This window comes from Ostrinia nubilalis, chromosome 10, assembly GCF_963855985.1.
Source record: "Ostrinia nubilalis chromosome 10, ilOstNubi1.1, whole genome shotgun sequence".
Taxonomy (NCBI): Eukaryota; Metazoa; Arthropoda; class Insecta; order Lepidoptera; family Crambidae; genus Ostrinia; species Ostrinia nubilalis.
The window spans coordinates 2,746,792-2,765,720 of NC_087097.1; the positions used below are offsets into that span (position 1 = coordinate 2,746,792).

General features: G+C 38.3%; 1 protein-coding gene and 1 long non-coding RNA gene across 3 annotated transcripts in view; one reads left to right on the forward strand and one right to left on the reverse strand.

The window, feature by feature from the left end:
- LOC135075687 (uncharacterized) overlaps positions 1 to 18,929 on the reverse strand; it is a 545,949-nt gene that overhangs the window by 214,856 nt on the left and 312,164 nt on the right. The window lies entirely within an intron of this gene.
- On the forward strand, positions 47 to 18,402 carry LOC135075683 (RING finger protein nhl-1). 2 transcript variants are annotated; one of them, XM_063970136.1, is made up of 11 exons: positions 47 to 152; positions 4,831 to 4,991; positions 5,071 to 6,510; positions 6,710 to 6,920; positions 7,008 to 7,946; positions 8,046 to 8,218; positions 9,248 to 9,388; positions 13,560 to 13,700; positions 14,201 to 14,418; positions 16,955 to 17,170; positions 18,220 to 18,402. In XM_063970136.1, the coding sequence occupies exons 2-10, from the start codon at positions 4,857 to 4,859 to the stop codon at positions 17,166 to 17,168; spliced, it is 3,612 nt and encodes a 1,203-aa protein (XP_063826206.1). In that variant the 5' UTR covers positions 47 to 152; positions 4,831 to 4,856; the 3' UTR covers positions 17,169 to 17,170; positions 18,220 to 18,402. The 2 variants fall into 2 exon arrangements, with proteins under 2 accessions (XP_063826206.1, XP_063826207.1); XM_063970137.1 differs by having other exon boundaries at positions 54 to 271.

Below are 18,929 nucleotides of genomic sequence, written 5' to 3' on the forward strand. Positions count from 1 at the left end.
CAACGTGCGCTCGCGCCGACCGTTCCCGAAATAAGTTCCCGCTCGCCGGTATCGTATTCCGCTCAGTATCCCCCGAGCTCCCGCGAGCGTACTAGCCTGTGATAAATACTAGTCAGTTACAAGTGCCACAGCCGCTGCTGCAATAATGTCAAGTAATACACTAGTGACCTGAGCACCCGATATTTTCACCCCCAAAACTGTAACGCTAATCCCGCTTGTGTGAATTGGATTACCAGTGTTTGTAATTTTTTGATGTACCAATAATAAGGCTGTAAGTATCTGCTTTGTTTTTAATTTAACACACAACACGCTTTGAATTGCGTATCATTTTGAAACAATGAAATATTACCGCGTGCACTTTAAATTTGTAAATTCCTAAAATCCCCTTTCTAAGTTTTCTAAACATAAATATCTCTACTTAATTTTCTCCTAATTGTTTTTATGTTTCTATTTACTTTATCTATCTAATCTTCTTCACAACCAACTTTTATATTATAATAACTCACTGTTCTGCCTTTACACCTACTAACTACAAATATTATACTTAAGCTTGATTTACATCAGCATAATAAATTATTTTGTCTAACATTGTCATTATGTATTTAAATACTATTATCAATTTTCCTTAATTTCTTTGTAATCTAAAACTTAACATACCAAAAAAGAAGCGCACCATTCGTTACGAAAAATTATTTCTTTACCCACCATTTTCCTATCACACAGTTTTACTCTAGCACATTTTTTTCTAACATTGCGAAATTTATCTCATGTATCAGAACTAATACCATAATTTGCAAATTTGGAGTTTCAAACAGAAGTAGGTCTTTGTCCGTGAAAGCGTTCGGCGATTAAGTCACTGGCGAAAATACCGTCTTTGTTGAACCGCGTGACTCCGCCGCTACGTCACACATGAAAGCTCGCTTTCGAACAAATACAGCTGGAAAATGTTTTAGTGCCAATTAAATTGTTATCTGTACATTAACTAGGTATATTACGAATTGTTTATGCAGCAGCTCATTTATATACCGTAGACAATATTGCCAGTGTGTTTTTAGAGAATGAGACGACTCCAACTCTTACTGTGGATGTAGTGAAAAGCAGCTAAGGGATCAAACATCCGGAAGTTAGAGACGTACTCATTTGTTTAGTGTGAAAAGTGTAGGCTAAATTCTCCATTTGCTTCTGGTAACTTAGAGATTTGTAGTCGTGCTGCAGTGGGGACTAAATTAATCAAATCATAGTAGGTACTCGTAAATGTAAGTTGTCGTCATGTTGACTTAACGAAAAGTAGGTTTCGTTAAGTCAACATGATTATTATCACAGCTTTTGCTGTACTATTTTCTTATAGATGTTTTCCTTATTTAATAAATATCACCCGGAAACAATATTTATTCAATAATAATAAAGAGGATGAAAAAAATTTAATCTTCAAAACAAAGTCGTGAAAAACAAAAATCTGAGTCAAGGTCATTTGATTTTAATCTAACCAAGGTTGGAAATTTTCTGATTGCGATTTATGTTTTATCGTTCATCGAAAGTTTCATGAGTCGGTTTATTAAGTACCTATGTAGTATCAGTCTAAATTTGTCTGAGCAGTTTTATGAATACTTTTTACTTCAGCGAAACACAGATGTGCTCAATTCTCGTGGAAAATCTGTTAGTGATTCGATGTTCAGAATTCAGAGCAAAACTAAGTATTACAGCTCGGGTTTTACAAGATATATTTAACCAATTGCTCCTGCATTTCAACTCCAATCAATTAGAATGTAAACTTGTATAAATCTAAGTTATTAAAGACCATCAAAGAACTAAACTTTGTAAAAACGTCACAAAACTAGTACCTAGCCTTATATAACAACTGTTGAATAGCTTCTAATTCTTCTAAAATGTCGTAAGCCTGTGCTGTTAGATCTGGTATTTCTTCTATCTTTTTATAATGTGCTGTACAATAAAGTAAATTCTCATTTTATTCATTTTTTCTTGCCATTGTAATATACATCTATTATCATGCAATCCAAAATATTCCAAACGCCACCAGTCACAACATAATTAAAGCGGTTATCTGTATCGTTCGCATCTCCCTTCTCAATCGCTGGCATTTGTCCCAGCAGTGCGGTCGGTTTCCTGGATTTCGTAACCTTTTCCTAGAATACGAATAAAGTGGATACAGTCATGACCAAAAATAAAGGGAAAAGTTTAACAGAATGTGACTGGGTGTTATCGTCATCACTTTTTCACGATATTTTCACTCGGATAAAAATTTTATGATATTTTTCATCAGAATTCTGCTTGTATTTATATGACTTCTTTTTTTAAAATCAACATTTACGCACATGGACATGGTATTCCCATGACATCATTTAACCTACAATGAAGATTGTTTTAGTGACTTGACTTCATTAAAACTTTCTTTACCACCCGTACATGCTGGAATACCATAACATTATTGTTTATAAACGTGACCACAAGTACGCTGGCTATTTTAAAATTGTTTACATCATTATGTTCGTACGTCATTGACGTCATTATCAACTCTCTACAGAGCGAAGACTTCAATATTTTACTTGCGAACTCGCAAGATTAAGAATATACAGATTAGATACAAGATAATAAGAATATACAGATAGAGAATAGAGATTTTGATCGATGATTACCTATTATTAATTTATTCATTAATTTAAACACATTTTAATGAAAAACTCTTCTGTTTCAAATTAATACATAGATATCCACAATTAAAAACTAGTATTTCATATGCTTACAGAATAAAACATTTGAATTTCAGGCCACAACTTCAACAAAAAGTACCCACATCATTGATGGTGGTGACAACTACTCTATTCTGACATGACATGTCTATTGTCACTAATTACTTACCAGAACATCAACTAAAAGCGGGCGTGACTCAATAAAAAGAGTTCTAACTAAAAAATGCCTGACAGTCGCCAAAAACGTAAAAGTATGATTCAAACGCTGTACGGCAAAAAATTTGACGGCCAATATTTTTAAAAATAACCATTGCGACTGTATTTACACGTGTGGTTTGATAAACAATCAACGCAGTACTAAATTGAGCTTCCGCAATGGAAGTTATGAGTTTTGGTTTGTCTAGACTAGAATACGGAACTAAAATGCTGGGACAGTTTAAGAATATCAAAATCAACCTTGACTACTTTGTTATTATTTTAGTGAGCTAGGAAGAATAGGAAAAATAGTAATTAGAACAAAATTCCAAATTATTTAAAGTGCAGTCACGAGCAAGTCGACTTACAACATTCTGACATATTTCCACAATAGCTTTTGTTGTTCATAATCAATAAGCTTCAAGTTCCTGAAATAGAGCTAAAATCTTTTAAACAACTTTAATTCCTTATACCATTTTGACAAAATATCTATGACGTCAAAGTTAACGGAGCCTTAAAACAAAGTTGTCACGCCGAGGATAAAGAATAACAAAGACAAAATTGCTTTCGTGATGAAATAATAACCATGTTCTATTACGGGAATAAATGCTAATTTTCTAAAGATAGAGGTTTCTGCAATAACATCATTTCAAGAGATATGAGATTATGAGAACAATTGAAGAAATTTTTCATTTGGTTCATAGTTATCGTTTTATGTATTAAGCTAGGGCTAAATAAATTAAAATATTTCGAATCACATGCCTAATTTGTTTACTGTTAGAAAAAAAATGCAAATTATAATAATCAAATAAAACTAATTAATTTCAAAAGCGGATAAATAATATTATTCCGCACTCACTCACTCAATCTTACCATGCCAAGGATCCATTAGAGGTGTATAAATAAACTTGCAAAACGAGATTAACGTGCATTTCCACTGGCTATTCGTTTCAACTACTAGTGTTATGCTGTTAAATTACGCTCAACAAATTAGAAACTCTCCACCAACCAAAACCTCATCAGGGATTAAATTTTCAAGCTGAACAAACTAAACTGCAGAGACTTCATCTTATTTACTTGAACATGAACCATAGTGAACTAAACTTCGTAGCGTACGAGTTCATAACTGAATAATAAATTTTGCCAACTCTCCTTCTAGTGACGCAACCAAATGACTCAATAGAAAACTCGTAACAAACAGAATATCGGCACGTAACAAAAAGTAATTACTACTCCATCACGAAGTGTCACATCGGGCTCCTAAAATATCACCACCCTATTTCATTGTTTCAACGGAAGCCAAGGCGTGGCTGAAAAAACCTTGTTTCACAATCAATACGATTGAAAATCGTTTAACAGCGAATCTGCTACTGCAGAGCTGAATGCTTACTAGAGATTCGTATAGGAGCCGTGTGAAATGGCAGACTGTTCTATTTATAAAATCTGCCGGATCCTTGGATACACCTCGAATACCAAATTTAACTCGCCCCAGACTTCGGTCGAACCAAAAGCGACTTCCGCGGTGAAAGTAAACAAAGCTCGCCTCAATTTTGAAGGCCATCATTCTTTCTGATGGTAATTTGAAGCAAGTTTCGCTCATTCAATACAATTTCCCCGCGGGAATTTTCTTCGGTACCCACATTCCGTAATGACTGGCGTTTATTTTGTATATAAAAACTTGCAGACTTTAAAAGGTGAAGTTTTGACAAAAGCATTTATATAGACGAAGTTGTGTTTGAATTTATGGCAGCTTCGGGCTTTGGAACTGAGTGAAAGTGTCGAAACTGTTATAGTCTATTAGAAAGTTTTGAAGACAGTCATATTTCCTGCATGTAATTTTCTTTAAGTCACTAAACATCTCCCTCAATAGAGTTGTTTGTTTATGTACTCCTTATGTGACCTTCTAATGTTTAGTTTTCTTTGACAGATACGTAAAGCAGCGAAAAAGCCAAAATGGAGCAGTTTGAATCGCTGTTGACGTGCTGCGTTTGCCTCGACCGGTACAGGAACCCAAAACTGCTGCCATGTCAGCACAGTTTTTGTATGGAACCTTGCATGGACGGGCTTGTCGACTACGTCAGACGACAGGTAACAACATTTCTGTCTAGATTTAAATTAAGTTTGCTTAAATCTTTTTCTGTTTTGCTGATTTATATTTTCGTTCCAGGTCAAATGTCCAGAATGCCGTGCAGAACACCGAATCCCGTACCAAGGAGTACAAGGGTTCCCAACAAATGTAACTCTTCAACGGTTCCTGGAACTGCACGCTCAAATAGCAGGGGAACTTCCAGATCCCACTGCTGGACAGGTCATGGAAAGATGCAACGTTTGCTCCGAAAAGGCTTACTGCGCACCATGTGCTCATTGCGACAAGAAAGTCTGCGAAGACTGCAAGTCTGCACACATGGAAGTACTTCGTCGGGAAATTTCAAGGATCAACAATCAAATTCGACGCGGTGTTAATAGGCTTCAAGATATTTTAGCAATAGTTGAACGCAACACGACGAATCTTCAAACAAACTGCGGAGCAGTTGGTGGAGAAATAGATGAAATTCACAAAAGACTTTCAAAGGCATTGAAAGATAGAACCGACTTCCTAAGGAACGAGGTCGACCGTTACTTAGCAACTGAACTGAGAAACCTCACTCATCTTAAAGATAACTTAGAGTTAGAATTAAGTAATATACAAAGTAATTGTGATCTCGCCGATAAATACATGAACGATGACGTTGAATGGGAGGACACTGAGTTAGTGGACACCAAAGAGATCTTCCTCAAGACAGTTGAATTTCTCAGAAACTTCGATTATGAAGCTGGTGATTACAATCGTAGAATACGATTTATTATGACTCATGATCCTAACCAGTTAGTGATGCATGTTGCAAGCTATGGTGAACTGAACATCACTCAACCAAATGCTTATTCTGGTGGAATGCAACAGAGTCAAGGACTAACGAGGTCAAAGAGTGATCATCGCTTGGCGACTCAATTCCGCCAGCAAGAAGAAAACAAAGGTTACACAGAAAATGATGAACCTATTTTGGGAGGTAGGAAGTTTGGTGAACGAAGACCACCTCCTCCAGAAAAGCACACAAGAGATACATATGGTACAACTGACGATTACAGTGGTTATGAGTCTGAGCATAGACCATCCCGCAGATTCCGTTCCCGATTTGTTAGGAGTCACCAACAAGACAACGACTCGGACACGGAATCTAGTACCCGCGCGGCTGCTGTCAAAGCCGAACAGCTTCAAAAAGAAAAAGAGAAGGTCACTGACACTGAAGACGCAACTCGCGGTCCACTCAGCGGTATATTTAGACTCAGTGACTGTCCTCGAGTCATGCAAAGGATTATGGATGTAGACAGTGGAAAAAAGAAGGAAAAAAAGGAGCCACCGCCTCCACCGAAACCGGTTCAACCAGCACCGCAAGTACGTCGACCGCCAGCACCAGCGCGTCAGCAAAGTGAGGACGATGAAATCTCACGACTCAAAAGACAAAACAAAGGTGCTGCATCATCGCAGGAGCCTGACAGAGCTCCTCAACGCGCCGCAGAAGAAGAGAGGAACTCTATAACTCGTAAACCACCGACACCAGCTCGGGAGGTGAGTGTGGAAGAAGAAAGAGATTGAAGTACCTGACGATTGATAGTACAACGTAGAGCTTAGGCAAATCATCGTTACTAACAAGGGAATTTCATTCCGTATATACACTCCACGATTAACCAATTTACACACATTACACAACACGAACAAATGTATCTACAGTTTTGGTGTCCATATCGAATTTCAATATATTTCTCAGGCGTCCAGCGACGGTGAATCCGATGAATCTGTTGGATCTTTGCAACGTACGCAGCAACGTAAGGCTGCAGCGCCAGTTCCAAAACCAACCGTAACAGCTAGACGGCCCTCAGCTACTGAGACTCCGGCACCTCATCGCCCGGCCGCCCGTGCTCCTAGCACCGAATCAAGCGCGTCTACAGAAAGCTCCGGCTCGGCGGTTAAACACACAGGTGCGATACTATCCATCGCAGAACTTAAAGCCAAATATAGTACCGTTGGGCTCCCACCAAAACCAGGCATTCGTTTTCTTTCCGCAGGCAACGAGAGAACAACACCCGTGACAACGAACGGAACAGCCGGCGGGGCACAGCGCGTTCAAAGCCGTTTTGTTGGGTCCCAGCGGCCTACACCCGCCCCGGCGCCCGCCGAGCCGGCTCACGAAGACTCAGACACCAGCTCTGAAGAAGAAACTGACTCGTCGGAGGAGAGTGAAGAGGAGCCTGCAACGCAAAGAAAGCCCGAGAGCCAGGCGATAGCTCGCAGCGATATAGGTCCGCTCTTAGCTCGCAGCACTAACGCCCGTAACGACGCCCACGAAACCAAACCAACCAAAGAAACTCCTACTCAGTCACGATACCGTACCCGACAAAGTTCACAGACCGAGGAAGAACCCCCGTCCCGCTACAGCACTAGCTCCTCGTACGGTAACCGTTACGGTAGTAAGCCGAAAGAAGAACTCGAACCACAGTCCTCGTTGGACGATGAATCTAAGTATCCGACTGCTCGGTCTAGGTACCTCGCCTTGAAAGAACGTCGTAACCGTCTCGCCAGAAGCAAGAGCAGCCACACCGGCTTCGGTGTGGGAGATGATGACGATCAAGACGATCCCGTATCTCCGACGACAGCGTCGCCCTCTGCGTACCTCGCGGCTCGATACGGCTCCGGCACTGGTGGTTCGGAGTTGTCTCGCAGCCGGTCCTCGCACGCTTTGAAGTCTAGAGAGAACTCGCCCGAGCGGACGGTCACGGGTGAGAAAGACGGCGCAGCCTTGAGCTCCTGGGCGAGGTATTTGAAAAACAAGTACGGATCGCGGGGCAAAGACCGCGACACGTCGAGCGGAACGTCGAGCACGTCCCGTCGCCTGTCTCTCGGGCTGCCATTACGTTCGGCTAACGAGCTTGCCAGTTCTGATGACGATTCAAAAAACGCGGCAGGCTCCCCCATCTCCCCTACGGCGGCTACAGCAGCGGTAGCAGGTTAGACATAGCGTGGCGTGTACATAGGTTTGGCGCTTGGAAAATGGAACTTATCCCTTTTATTTGGATGTGTGTGCTAATTATTTGTTTTTACTTTAGGTTTCGCAGCAGCAGGTTCCTCCCCTAGGAGCCAGTATCTGCAGAAACGCCGTTTACAATTCAGCGTGGGGAGCCGGGGGAGCGAACCCGGTTGTTTTACTTGGCCTCGTGGCATCGCTGTTGGCCCCGACAATACTATGGTCGTGGCTGATTCTTCAAACCATCGAGTGCAGGTAAAAAACAAACACGGTTCAATGTTTAAATAAAATTTATTTTCTCTACTAAATGCCCTTCTCGTACGTAATAAAATAATTAAAATCACCACGTTCATGTAAAGCAATGCAACTACGAGTGATTCAAATTTAAATAAGATAACTAGTTTAATGAAACGTACGAGTAGACGTACAATTAAGATTTAAACATTTACATTACTTTGAGGTTTAAAATAAATTAAAATGTATACAAAATGTATTTGCGAACTCCTTTGGCAGAGCAATCTCAATTATTTAAATCGCAGCGTCTGCAGATGGTTAAGAAATTTGACATTCAGTCAAAAGATTAAACTATCTTTAATGGAAGCTCGCAATTTGGCTTTAATCAAGGATCTCATTCACGAGACAAATAGTTAGTATTTCGTTAAGTCTCATGTCAAAACAATTTTCCTTGCCAAAACTTTACGATAAAGTCTGAAGATTAATAGACAGTGCTGTGAGCATTTTACATTCAGTTTAACAAAACTATTTAAATCCAAAACTTATAATTTATAGATTTCAACGGGACTGATCTAACTTATGTTTCCACCACTCCTAAAGTAAATACTTACTTTTAGCCTGAATTTTAGCCTAATAAAGGTTATAACATTATGGTAAGTCATTGATTGACCTACGTTTGATGGGCTAACAAAATGCGGCTCTCCCATAGTTTATTATCAAGACAAGCTACAACGTCGTTTTAGTTGATTTTAAAGGTGCTAAAATCATATACTAACTTCAAGTTAGTTTTCAATCAAGTAATCGTAAAATATGATGCAAAATTTTATACATCCTTTGCAGAAGTAAAAAGAAGTAATGTTACAGGGTTTATAGTCAAAGACCTAGTTGTCTCGGTCAATCTGCCCAGTTTAGTCAGTAATTATCTTGAGAATCTCTACCAGCTCTTAAATACGCATCAACATTCTTATGATTATTTAAAAATGTTACTTAAAGACGAGTTTTTAAATTTAATTACTTGGAAAATAGTACTAAAAGAGGTATTCTCAACAGGTGTTCGACTCAAACGGCATCTTCGTGAAGGAGTTCGGACAGTACGGCAGCGGCGAGGGAGAGTTCGACTGCCTCGCAGGCGTCGCCGTCAACCGCATTGGGCAGTACATCATCGCGGACAGATACAATCATCGCATCCAGGTGAGAAAAACATCCATCATCATCATTATCATTTCAGCCACAGGAAAGAAAGAAAGAAAAGTCTTTATTTGACAACTTAATAGTAAGAATAAATACATTCATAACATTTTAGATCACAAACAATAAAAGGAGAAAGAAAAAAGGAAAAAATAATAATAGGACGTCCATAGAACATAGGCATAGCGAATCCGTCGGGCTATGTCAGCGACTTTAGTTCATTTACGGATCTCCACATTTCTGATTCGATCTCGTAAAGAAACACCGAGCATAGCCCTCTCCATAGCACGCTATGCAACTTTGAGCTTCTGTATAAGGCCTATAACGAGAGGCCACGTTTCCGAGCCATAAGTCAACGCTGGTAACACAAAATATGAGAAAAAACATACTAAACATTAATAGAAATTGAAGCCACGATAGCCGTGAAGGGGTCGGACTGGCCGACTCGTGATCGGTGGAAGGCGGGTTCGGTCCCCGCCGCCGCTCGACTATTGTGATGAGCTCATTCGTGACGCAAGCAATATTTAGCTTAGTACGAGGGGCTAACGAGACTATTAGTAATTTGTGCAATAACAACTACTATGTCCGCGACTTCGTAAGTCTGAAACCCTTGTCATCTAGGGGTACAAAATATACCTAGTTTACGTCCTATTCTCAAACCTACTGATTATACAAAAAAAAATTAGAATTGATCTAGCCGTTTCGGATGAGATTTATTACAAACATTTTAATTAGATAATAAAGATACGAGAATTGTAATAAAGATGCCACAGTTTTTACTACTACGTAAAAAACTTTAAATCTCTGATATTAGTATAAAGCAGTAATCAATATCCCACAAAACACTGGAAATCCAATCCCAGTTTCCTCAAATTTTAAATTAGGAGCTTGTCTTCAAATAAAACCATCGTAGGATCAGCGAGACATTGGCACTAAAACGTCAAACAGAAATAAAATATGATCCCGACAGAGATATGATGGTACGAGATGGAACATGTCCAGCATCGAATTTGAAATTGAGAAATAGTGCTGCTAACATTTGACTAAATATCGATAAAATCTGATATCAAAAATCAGAGAAGTTCCATTTTTGTGTTTCTTTGTCACTAATTATGAAGGGAGTTGTCATCTTTATTACAAAAACACTAACTGTTGTTTTTTACAAAAACACTGTTTTTACTGTTTTTACTTTGAGAGTAAAGAGATGTTCTCAAAATAAATCTAACTAGTTACCTAGCTAGTAGTACTTTACCTTTGACAAACGTCAAAAGTCTGTCAAACTCCATACAAAAAACACATTTTATCGTTACGGTTAGGTACGGTCAAAGTTAGGTGTTGCAACTCAGCCTTATTATGTCGTATAAGTGTATCGATATTATCCATCGACAACACTATCGCTAAACCCCACCACTGCAACGAGTTTGATCTCCGATGCATTTAATTTCAAGAAAATATAATTATTATTATTTGGTTTTTCGGTCAGTGAGTAACATGAATGAATTTTCACACAACCAGGATAGTAAGTATCTAGAATACATCACACTAAAATTATAAATCCATAAATTTGTGAGTGTGTATATTTGTTACCTCTTCACATCTAAACGGCTAGGGCGATTTTAATAAAAATTGGTATAAAGTTAGCTAACACCATGGATTAACACATAGGGTACATTTTACCACGGGTAATACCGCGAGGCACAGTTAATTGAAAAAGTAGTAGTAGCTCATCTAATGAACCCTATAAAGAATATATTATCAAGAGACGGAGTAGCTTATTAATATTTCATTGATTCCGAAGATAACTTGCTAGGGTACACACGCATACACTGATGAGCAAGGATTTCGGAACTATATAAAAATAAAAACACAAACATTTACACAACTTGGCTTGGACAGATTTTTTTCTCTCAGTGCAGGGTGACATTAAGCTCAAAAGTTCAAAGTAGCTGTACATTTTACTATTACTTATACAATTTCTTCCGAATGCTTTTTATTTACGAGTAGATTCTACGAGTACAGCATTGTATCTTGCATCTTGAAATAAAGCAAGCACTAGCTTTGAATTTCCTCTGATTTATTTCGTTTGCAAAACATTTTTTAACATCATATTTCTAAATTTACTTAAAAAATCTCTCATAATATATAGAAATAACATAGTAAATTGCTCGTAAGTGTAGTACTCGTACCTATTCTAGAGTTTATGATTTTAACACGTTATTACAGGGTTGATCTCTCTCCTTCATAAGCGACAAGCAACTAAGTTTTATTTTGTTTTTTTAAGAGACAAAGATATTAATTTCGATGTCGATGTTATTTCAGTGTCTATATTTATTTATAACTAGCTTTGCCCGCGGCTTCACCCGCGTTAAATTTAGTTTGTCACAGATCGTCATAAATTATAGCCTATATGTTATTCTGGGTTATACACAATAATACTGTAAAGTTTCATCAAAATTCGTTCAGTAGTTTTTTCGTGAAAGAGTAACAAACATCCAGAAATCCAAACTTTCGCATTTATAATATTACTAGCTGACCCGGCGAACTTCGTACCGCCTTAGCGTAGAGATTTTCTTAATATTTTTTTCCGTAAGAACCATCCTTGGACTTCCACAAACATTTAAAAAAAAGAATTATCGAAATCGGTTCAGCCGTTCACACGTGATGCCGTGACAACGCGAAACGGGTTTCATTTTTATATATATAGATTGTAGGTTAGTACGATTTAACCAAGTCTATTTCGAACTAAACATTATTTAATGGAGGTAACGAACAATGTTATCTCGGTTATAATACAATACATAGTGAACTAATCATTGGTTATACGACGCATTATCATGGTAATGCGCTATGAAGGCGCTGTAATAACATACCTATCCAATCCCATGTTGTGATAGCATTATCTTATTACGCCAAATCTCTGGGCACAACGCTATTGGGTTTATGCAAGTTTAGTGATTAAATAAATTATAGTTTTAACAAGCAATTTCAATTCGTATAGATTTTATTTTATCGTAGACTAGCAGACCGGGTAAACGTACCTCGTTTGATGAACATTAGAAATAATGTAGGATTGTATCGGTGAAATATTGTTTCATATCAGTCCAGTAGTTTTGGAGCCTATTCAATACAAACAATCAAATCTTTCCTTTTCATAGTGTAGAAAAACATCTGAGATCGGAACGAACTTCAGTTAGTGAAAATGCATAAAAATGCTGTTAACTTTTACCTACATGCCACAAATTGTCTTTGAAAATAATTAGTCTCAATATCTAAATAAAATCGTATAAAAGTACTTGTACAGAACACTTTATTCTTAGGTATTAGTAAAGAATGAAGTGTTTGAAAATTAACCACGAGGATTTATTTTTTAACTAGCAACATTAAGTTTTTCTTTTCCTTAATTGAAAAACATATCGCACCAAGGAATCGCAACGTACATCGTATTTATATTAGTTCTGTATGCATTCTCCGTGTGCTAAACGATATCGTACGAGATGTCACCCACGCGTGCACCACACGTGGTCTGCATACAAATTGTGCGTAGAATACCTATCGGTGCATCGTAGACTTTGCATTGGAAATGCGACTTTCAGAGTCCCGCTTTAGGAGCTATATTTGTGTAATATATAATTGGAGACAATCGCAGTTAGATCCATGGTGTACAGAAATGGCGCTATTCAGTTTCTATTTTGGTAATAGTTTATTTTCAATTCAGGACAGTTTGAAGTCAAACAAAGACTTACACATAATTTTAAATGTAAAATTTATAATAATAATATCTTTACAAATTACACATGGTCGATCTAGCCCCAAATCTAAACTTGTTCATAATTTATGAATTTTTTGATGACACCCAAAACAATACAAACAGATATCTTCATGCATAGTACGTTATAAGTGTTTATGTTGTGTGGTACTCCAATTCAACAACGGCAAAAGCCGGCAACGCACCTGTAACGCCCCTGGGACTACGGGTGTCTATGGTAATCACTTACCATCAAGTTTGCCTCCTGTCCCACAAAAAAAAAATCGTCCCTTATATGTCAGTTATCAACTATCTTACCACTTACTTCCACAACAATAACTTCTACAAACATTATCTTACCCATATCATAATGTTACCTAAAAAATCCATACTTTCTGATTCATTTCTGACATGTACCTTTGTCTCCAGGTCTTCGACCCTCAAGGCCGTTTCCTCCGAGCATTCGGCAGCCAGGGCACTGGAGACGGCAAGTTCAACTACCCGTGGGGCATCACCACGGACGCGCTGGGCTTCATCTACGTGTGTGACAAGGAAAACCATAGAGTTCAGGTAAGATGGATAGACTATTACCTTTTCAAAACTATTTCCATTTCTCAAAAGCATGATTTCCATTTCCATAAATTGATTTCCATTGCAGCCTTATTCCTTGTGGAGCAACAGTCACTTCTTTAGTCTAACTTTTAGTTGAATGCCCTAGTCCCCGTGAAAAAGTGTAAATTCTGTAGTCTAACCTAATTATTCTGTATTTTTTTCCTATACTGAGTTTTTTTTAAACTTGTAGTCACAGTCACTGAGGACTTTGTATAGAACTTAATTTCTAGGACAACCTAAGGCATCTCGATCTGCATCAGGGTAACCATTATGTTATGTATGAGTATATCACTTGAGCCCTGAAGGCCTTAGAATACTAAGAGTTCGGATGGAATTCCACTCTTTGGTACAAAGTAGTACAAAATTGTATACAATGTTGTCATTTTCTTCCTAGTTTCTTACACACATAGGCAGGAAAAGAATATTTAGCAAATTCTCAACTTACCCCCCATCCCCAGGTGTTCCAATCAGACGGCACATTCGTGGGCAAGTTCGGCAGCTTCGGCTCGAAACTGGGCCAGCTTGAACACCCCCACTACATCGCCGTCTCCAGCACCAATAGAGTCCTGGTGTCGGACTCCAACAACCACAGGATCCAGGTGTTCGATGTCAACGGCCGCGTGCTCTCGTCGTTTGGGGAGGAAGGCTCTGAGGATGGACAGTTCAAGTTCCCGAGGTACGTGTTTGATAGGTCTTTTCTCCCTTTCCCACCACTGTCTGCTTCTTCTCAGCACAGGCCCATTGTTGTCCCATAGAAGTGCTTTGAGTCAATTTGCAATATACTCGTAAATTAATTTGGATTTATAATATCTGAAGATCAATTTCCAACATAAACTCCCCGCCTTTAGTCCGATTTTAAGAGGGATGTGACCTCAAATTCAAATTCAGTTGTTCAATTTCCAGGTCAAAGAGAAAATTTACGACAGGCACTTTTAAATTATCTAATATCCATAGTAGATTCATTTTGTATTTCAATACGTTTAACGTTAATATTACAGACTAACGTTCCCTTATTTTTTAGCTTAAACGAGTTTGCTTTTGTATTTATTTTAAAACAAAATCTTATGTTCGAGTGTCTCAGGTTTAGGGATAGATTCTTATCTCGTATTATCATCGATTCATAGATCTATTGGTTGTCAGATTACCATTTCACTATAGATATTTGCGAATATAAATTAAGCCAAGTTTCTATCATAAAGAGGTTACTTTATTAGACCAAAGGCATACCCTCACAGTGTTAACGAGGCCTGCATCTGTCCCGCATATTTCAGTTCAAACTTGTAACGAATGTTATGGCGCGCGGTTTCCGTTGACCGTAAACTGTGGGCTGCGGTATTCTCATTATAATACGAGTACCATCGATTTGCTGGACTTGAAATACGCATCTGTAGTTTTGTGGCTTGGGAGTTAGAGTCCCTCGATTAAAACGGTTCACTCTCAATTGAAAACGTACTCTGTCTTGTATCTTCCATCTTGAACTGAATTAAGATTTTGTTGTCTTGAATCAACTGAACGCTAAATGTTCGATGTTTTCAAATGCACCAAAAATAAATTATTTGTCATCAATCATGTTTTCCACTAAAATTAGAAAAGTAAAAGATTTATTTTGCATCCATTTCTCTTTACCACAAAAACTTTTCCTGAAGCTTCACTCCACCAAATAATTTTATTTATCGCTTCTTTAAATGACTGACAATCGTCTGATCTTGTCACTCATGTCAGCATCCTAAGGTGAGCGTAAGAGACAGATTTATCCGTAGTTAATACCGTTTTACCGACTACAGAGGGCCTTTATTTTCGGGAGGAAGACGTGAACTTGACCGGATTCCCATGTAATGATGGTTACTACCGTTGATACCGACCACGGGTTATATTTCCATCGCTCCAGACTTCACGCTCGGACGCCTTGACCGGATTCTTATGGCCAGTTAGAATAATACGAGCACCGGTAGGGCTGCCAAAAATATTACTCTCATTTGAGCTCAGAACTTTCGAAGTTCAACAAAAACTGTGAGCACATTATTAGATACTTTAACCAAAATCGCAAAAGTGCCGAAGAAATAAAAAAAAAGCTACGAGATAAAATACAAAAAATTTAATACACCTTCGTTATGCAGTAATATCCTTGAAAATTTCATCGTGTAACGTTCTTCTTGGACGCAAAATCTCAAGAACACTCATAGTTACTCGTTCAGTAGTTCAGTTTGTATTGAAACTTGTTTAATAGAATCTTGATTACTTGTAACGTAATCTAAACCTTGTAAAATGGAACTTTGTTAACAATTTCCTTCTCCCATGAGTCGAATTACATCAGTTATTATGTAGCAGCATCAGACCTTTCGATTTACGTAAGCTGGGACCACCAACACTACAAAATAAAACAAAGATTTTAAAATATCCCAACTTTAAAAAGTGGCAACCCTACCTCTGGCCTATATACGTGATCCGTTTAGATATCGCCTCTAACACACGCTGCGACTTCCAAGACTGCTGTAACAATTTTTACACCTCAACTAATAGCTTCGCCGTAAAAAGAGCAACTCCGATATGCCATCGATCTATTTTTACTGTAGAAAATAAATCTGAGGTTTTGAATCGTGTTTGGAATTACAAACCTTGAAGATGTGTCATATTCAATGTGGCAAAGCAAAGTGTAAATCAGAAGAATGCACTTAAGGAAGATGCATTTCTGACTTTACTGGATTTTCGGAATAAGGCGCAATAATGTATAGAACTAGGCTCTATAAAAATTGAAGTCCCACTTTAGAGTGGTGCCGGTGGGGTAAACACGACACAATTTAATGATAGGTTGAAACAGGGTGGGAAATAAAATATCGTTCAAAGCAAAAGGCTTTTGATAAGGCTGGAAAAGTCATTCCATCCAATTGCCAACTATGTACCTACTATCCCCCGCCTTCTTTTAATCATAAATCTCTTGTGTCTTGAGTTCTTTACATTATGACAAGATCTTAAAAGATCACAAGGTCGATAGGAACTGATCCCACTATTTTAGTTATAATGCCAGCCACTTTATTCTTTATGTCCGTTTTTACCTTCAATCCCTATTTTTTAAGTGACCCCTAATGGTAACACATAACAGTAATTTTGTTTTCATAGTCGATCACTAAAAAATTAGGGATTGATGGTAAAAACGGGCATTAGTCTTCTAAATTTTAGGAAATTGAAATTTAACAAACCATCGTCTTCCACAGGGGTGTAGCCGTTGACGACCAAGGCTACATCGTGGTGGCTGACTCCGGCAACAATCGCATCCAGATCTTCCACCCTGATGGCACGTTCCTGAGAGCCTTCGGTTCTTGGGGCTCCAGTGATGGGGAGTTCAAGGGTCTGGAGGGCATCGCCGTCATGTCTGGAGGCAACATCATAGTTTGCGATAGAGAGAATCATAGGGTGCAGGTGTTCTAAAGGTGAGATGAAAAAAATTGCAATAAGACAACTAAGACACCGTTGATTTTTAGTTGGCCGATAGTTGTGCCCGATTTTAAATTGTATGAAGAATCGGCCAAATCGAATCGGCGTAGTGTGCGCACTCCCATACATGCCCATACTGATCAACTGCCCGACTAAACTATCGGCCGACGAAAAATCAACGGTGTGCGCCTACTCTAAAGCAAGTGTTCTAAGGTGAGGATGAAAGATTAAGAGCAAATCAGACGCACATGGAGAGTTCTCTAAAATTGGAAAATATAGAAGTTTCTACTATCGGTTTTTTTTGTATATCTTTTTGGACAACATACATTGTTCGAGGGTTCGATTCCCAGTGGGGTCCAACTTTAACTTTGAAAACTTCAGATCGGCTTATAGAGATTGTTACGTAACTTCGGCTTAAAAAGAAATAACAGAGCGTAACTGAACATTAGATACTAAATGCAGCTTTAGGTACCAAGGTTGTAGAGATCTTAAATCAGTAGTTATAGTAGGTAACACGGATAGGGTTGCCAGGCGTCCGGATAAAGCCGGACATAGTTTTGCGTGTCCGGCCAAAATAACCGATGTCCGGCCTGTCCGAGCCACTAGAAGTAGGCCGATGATAGTACTCACTCGTAAGCTCACTAATTGCACCCCCCCCCCCCCCCCCCCCCGTCGCATGTCCGGCTTTTAGGGTAAAATGTCCGGCCAAATGAAGCACATAGTCCGGCTTTTGTGTTTTTTGACCTGGCAACCCTAAACACGGATACTAATTTGCTCAAAATGACAACCGGGACGCGAAATGTCCACAAATAATCGAAATATCCGAAATAGACAATATAATTAAGAGAACTTGTCTTTTAGCGAAGTTGACATTTTAAGAAGTTGTAATTTCGAGAAGTGGACATTTTGCATCCCGGTTGTCATTTTGAGAAGTTGTCATTTTGATGACTAAACCACTTTATCAAGGATATACTCGTACAACAGTTTATAATAATGTTACGTAGTGCCTATCCTATTTTATTAATATTTTAATTTTATTTTCCAGGTGGACATCAACGAATCGCGATGAGAGATCTGTATTAGATACATAATTACTCTTTATTAATTATGTTTGATTTAACTTTATGTAAATAAGAGCGTTGAAATCAATTTATTGACATTGCAATTTGCATTACATTTTTTATGTTATACTGTGAGCTTCACTTTTTGAATAAAATTGTTTTGTCCATTGGTGTTTATTTATTTCACTCCCCTCCCTCATTTCAATAAAACAAATGAATTTGATTTGACTTTCCAAAATCAAAAATATCCAATATTTATTTTCTTGATCAATGTATGAAAAATATTTAAACAAAAGCAGGTAACGTTTTAAAATCATAAGACATAGTAGAAATATTGTGATTAAAAAAATATATGTTTTATCAATCGCATAGTGCCAGCCCTGAATCACTGCATCTGTCCGCAGGGCTGCCAACACACGTCAAACTATCAATGAAAAGTTCCGATCATGATACCAACAGTGTGTGTGCCTTTAAGTTTGATGGGAGATAATGTTTCATGTATCGATGGGCCCATGTATTGCGAGTTTGATGTCGATAGTCGAAGTTTGGTTGATGTATTGTGCAACACATGAATTATAATATAGCAAGTTAGGTAAACATTGTTTTGGGGAGGTAATTTCTGGAGCTGCTAAATCAATTCTGATGGGTCGAAGTTATTATGCATTGTAGCCACTTATTGGTGAAGATGGGTCGA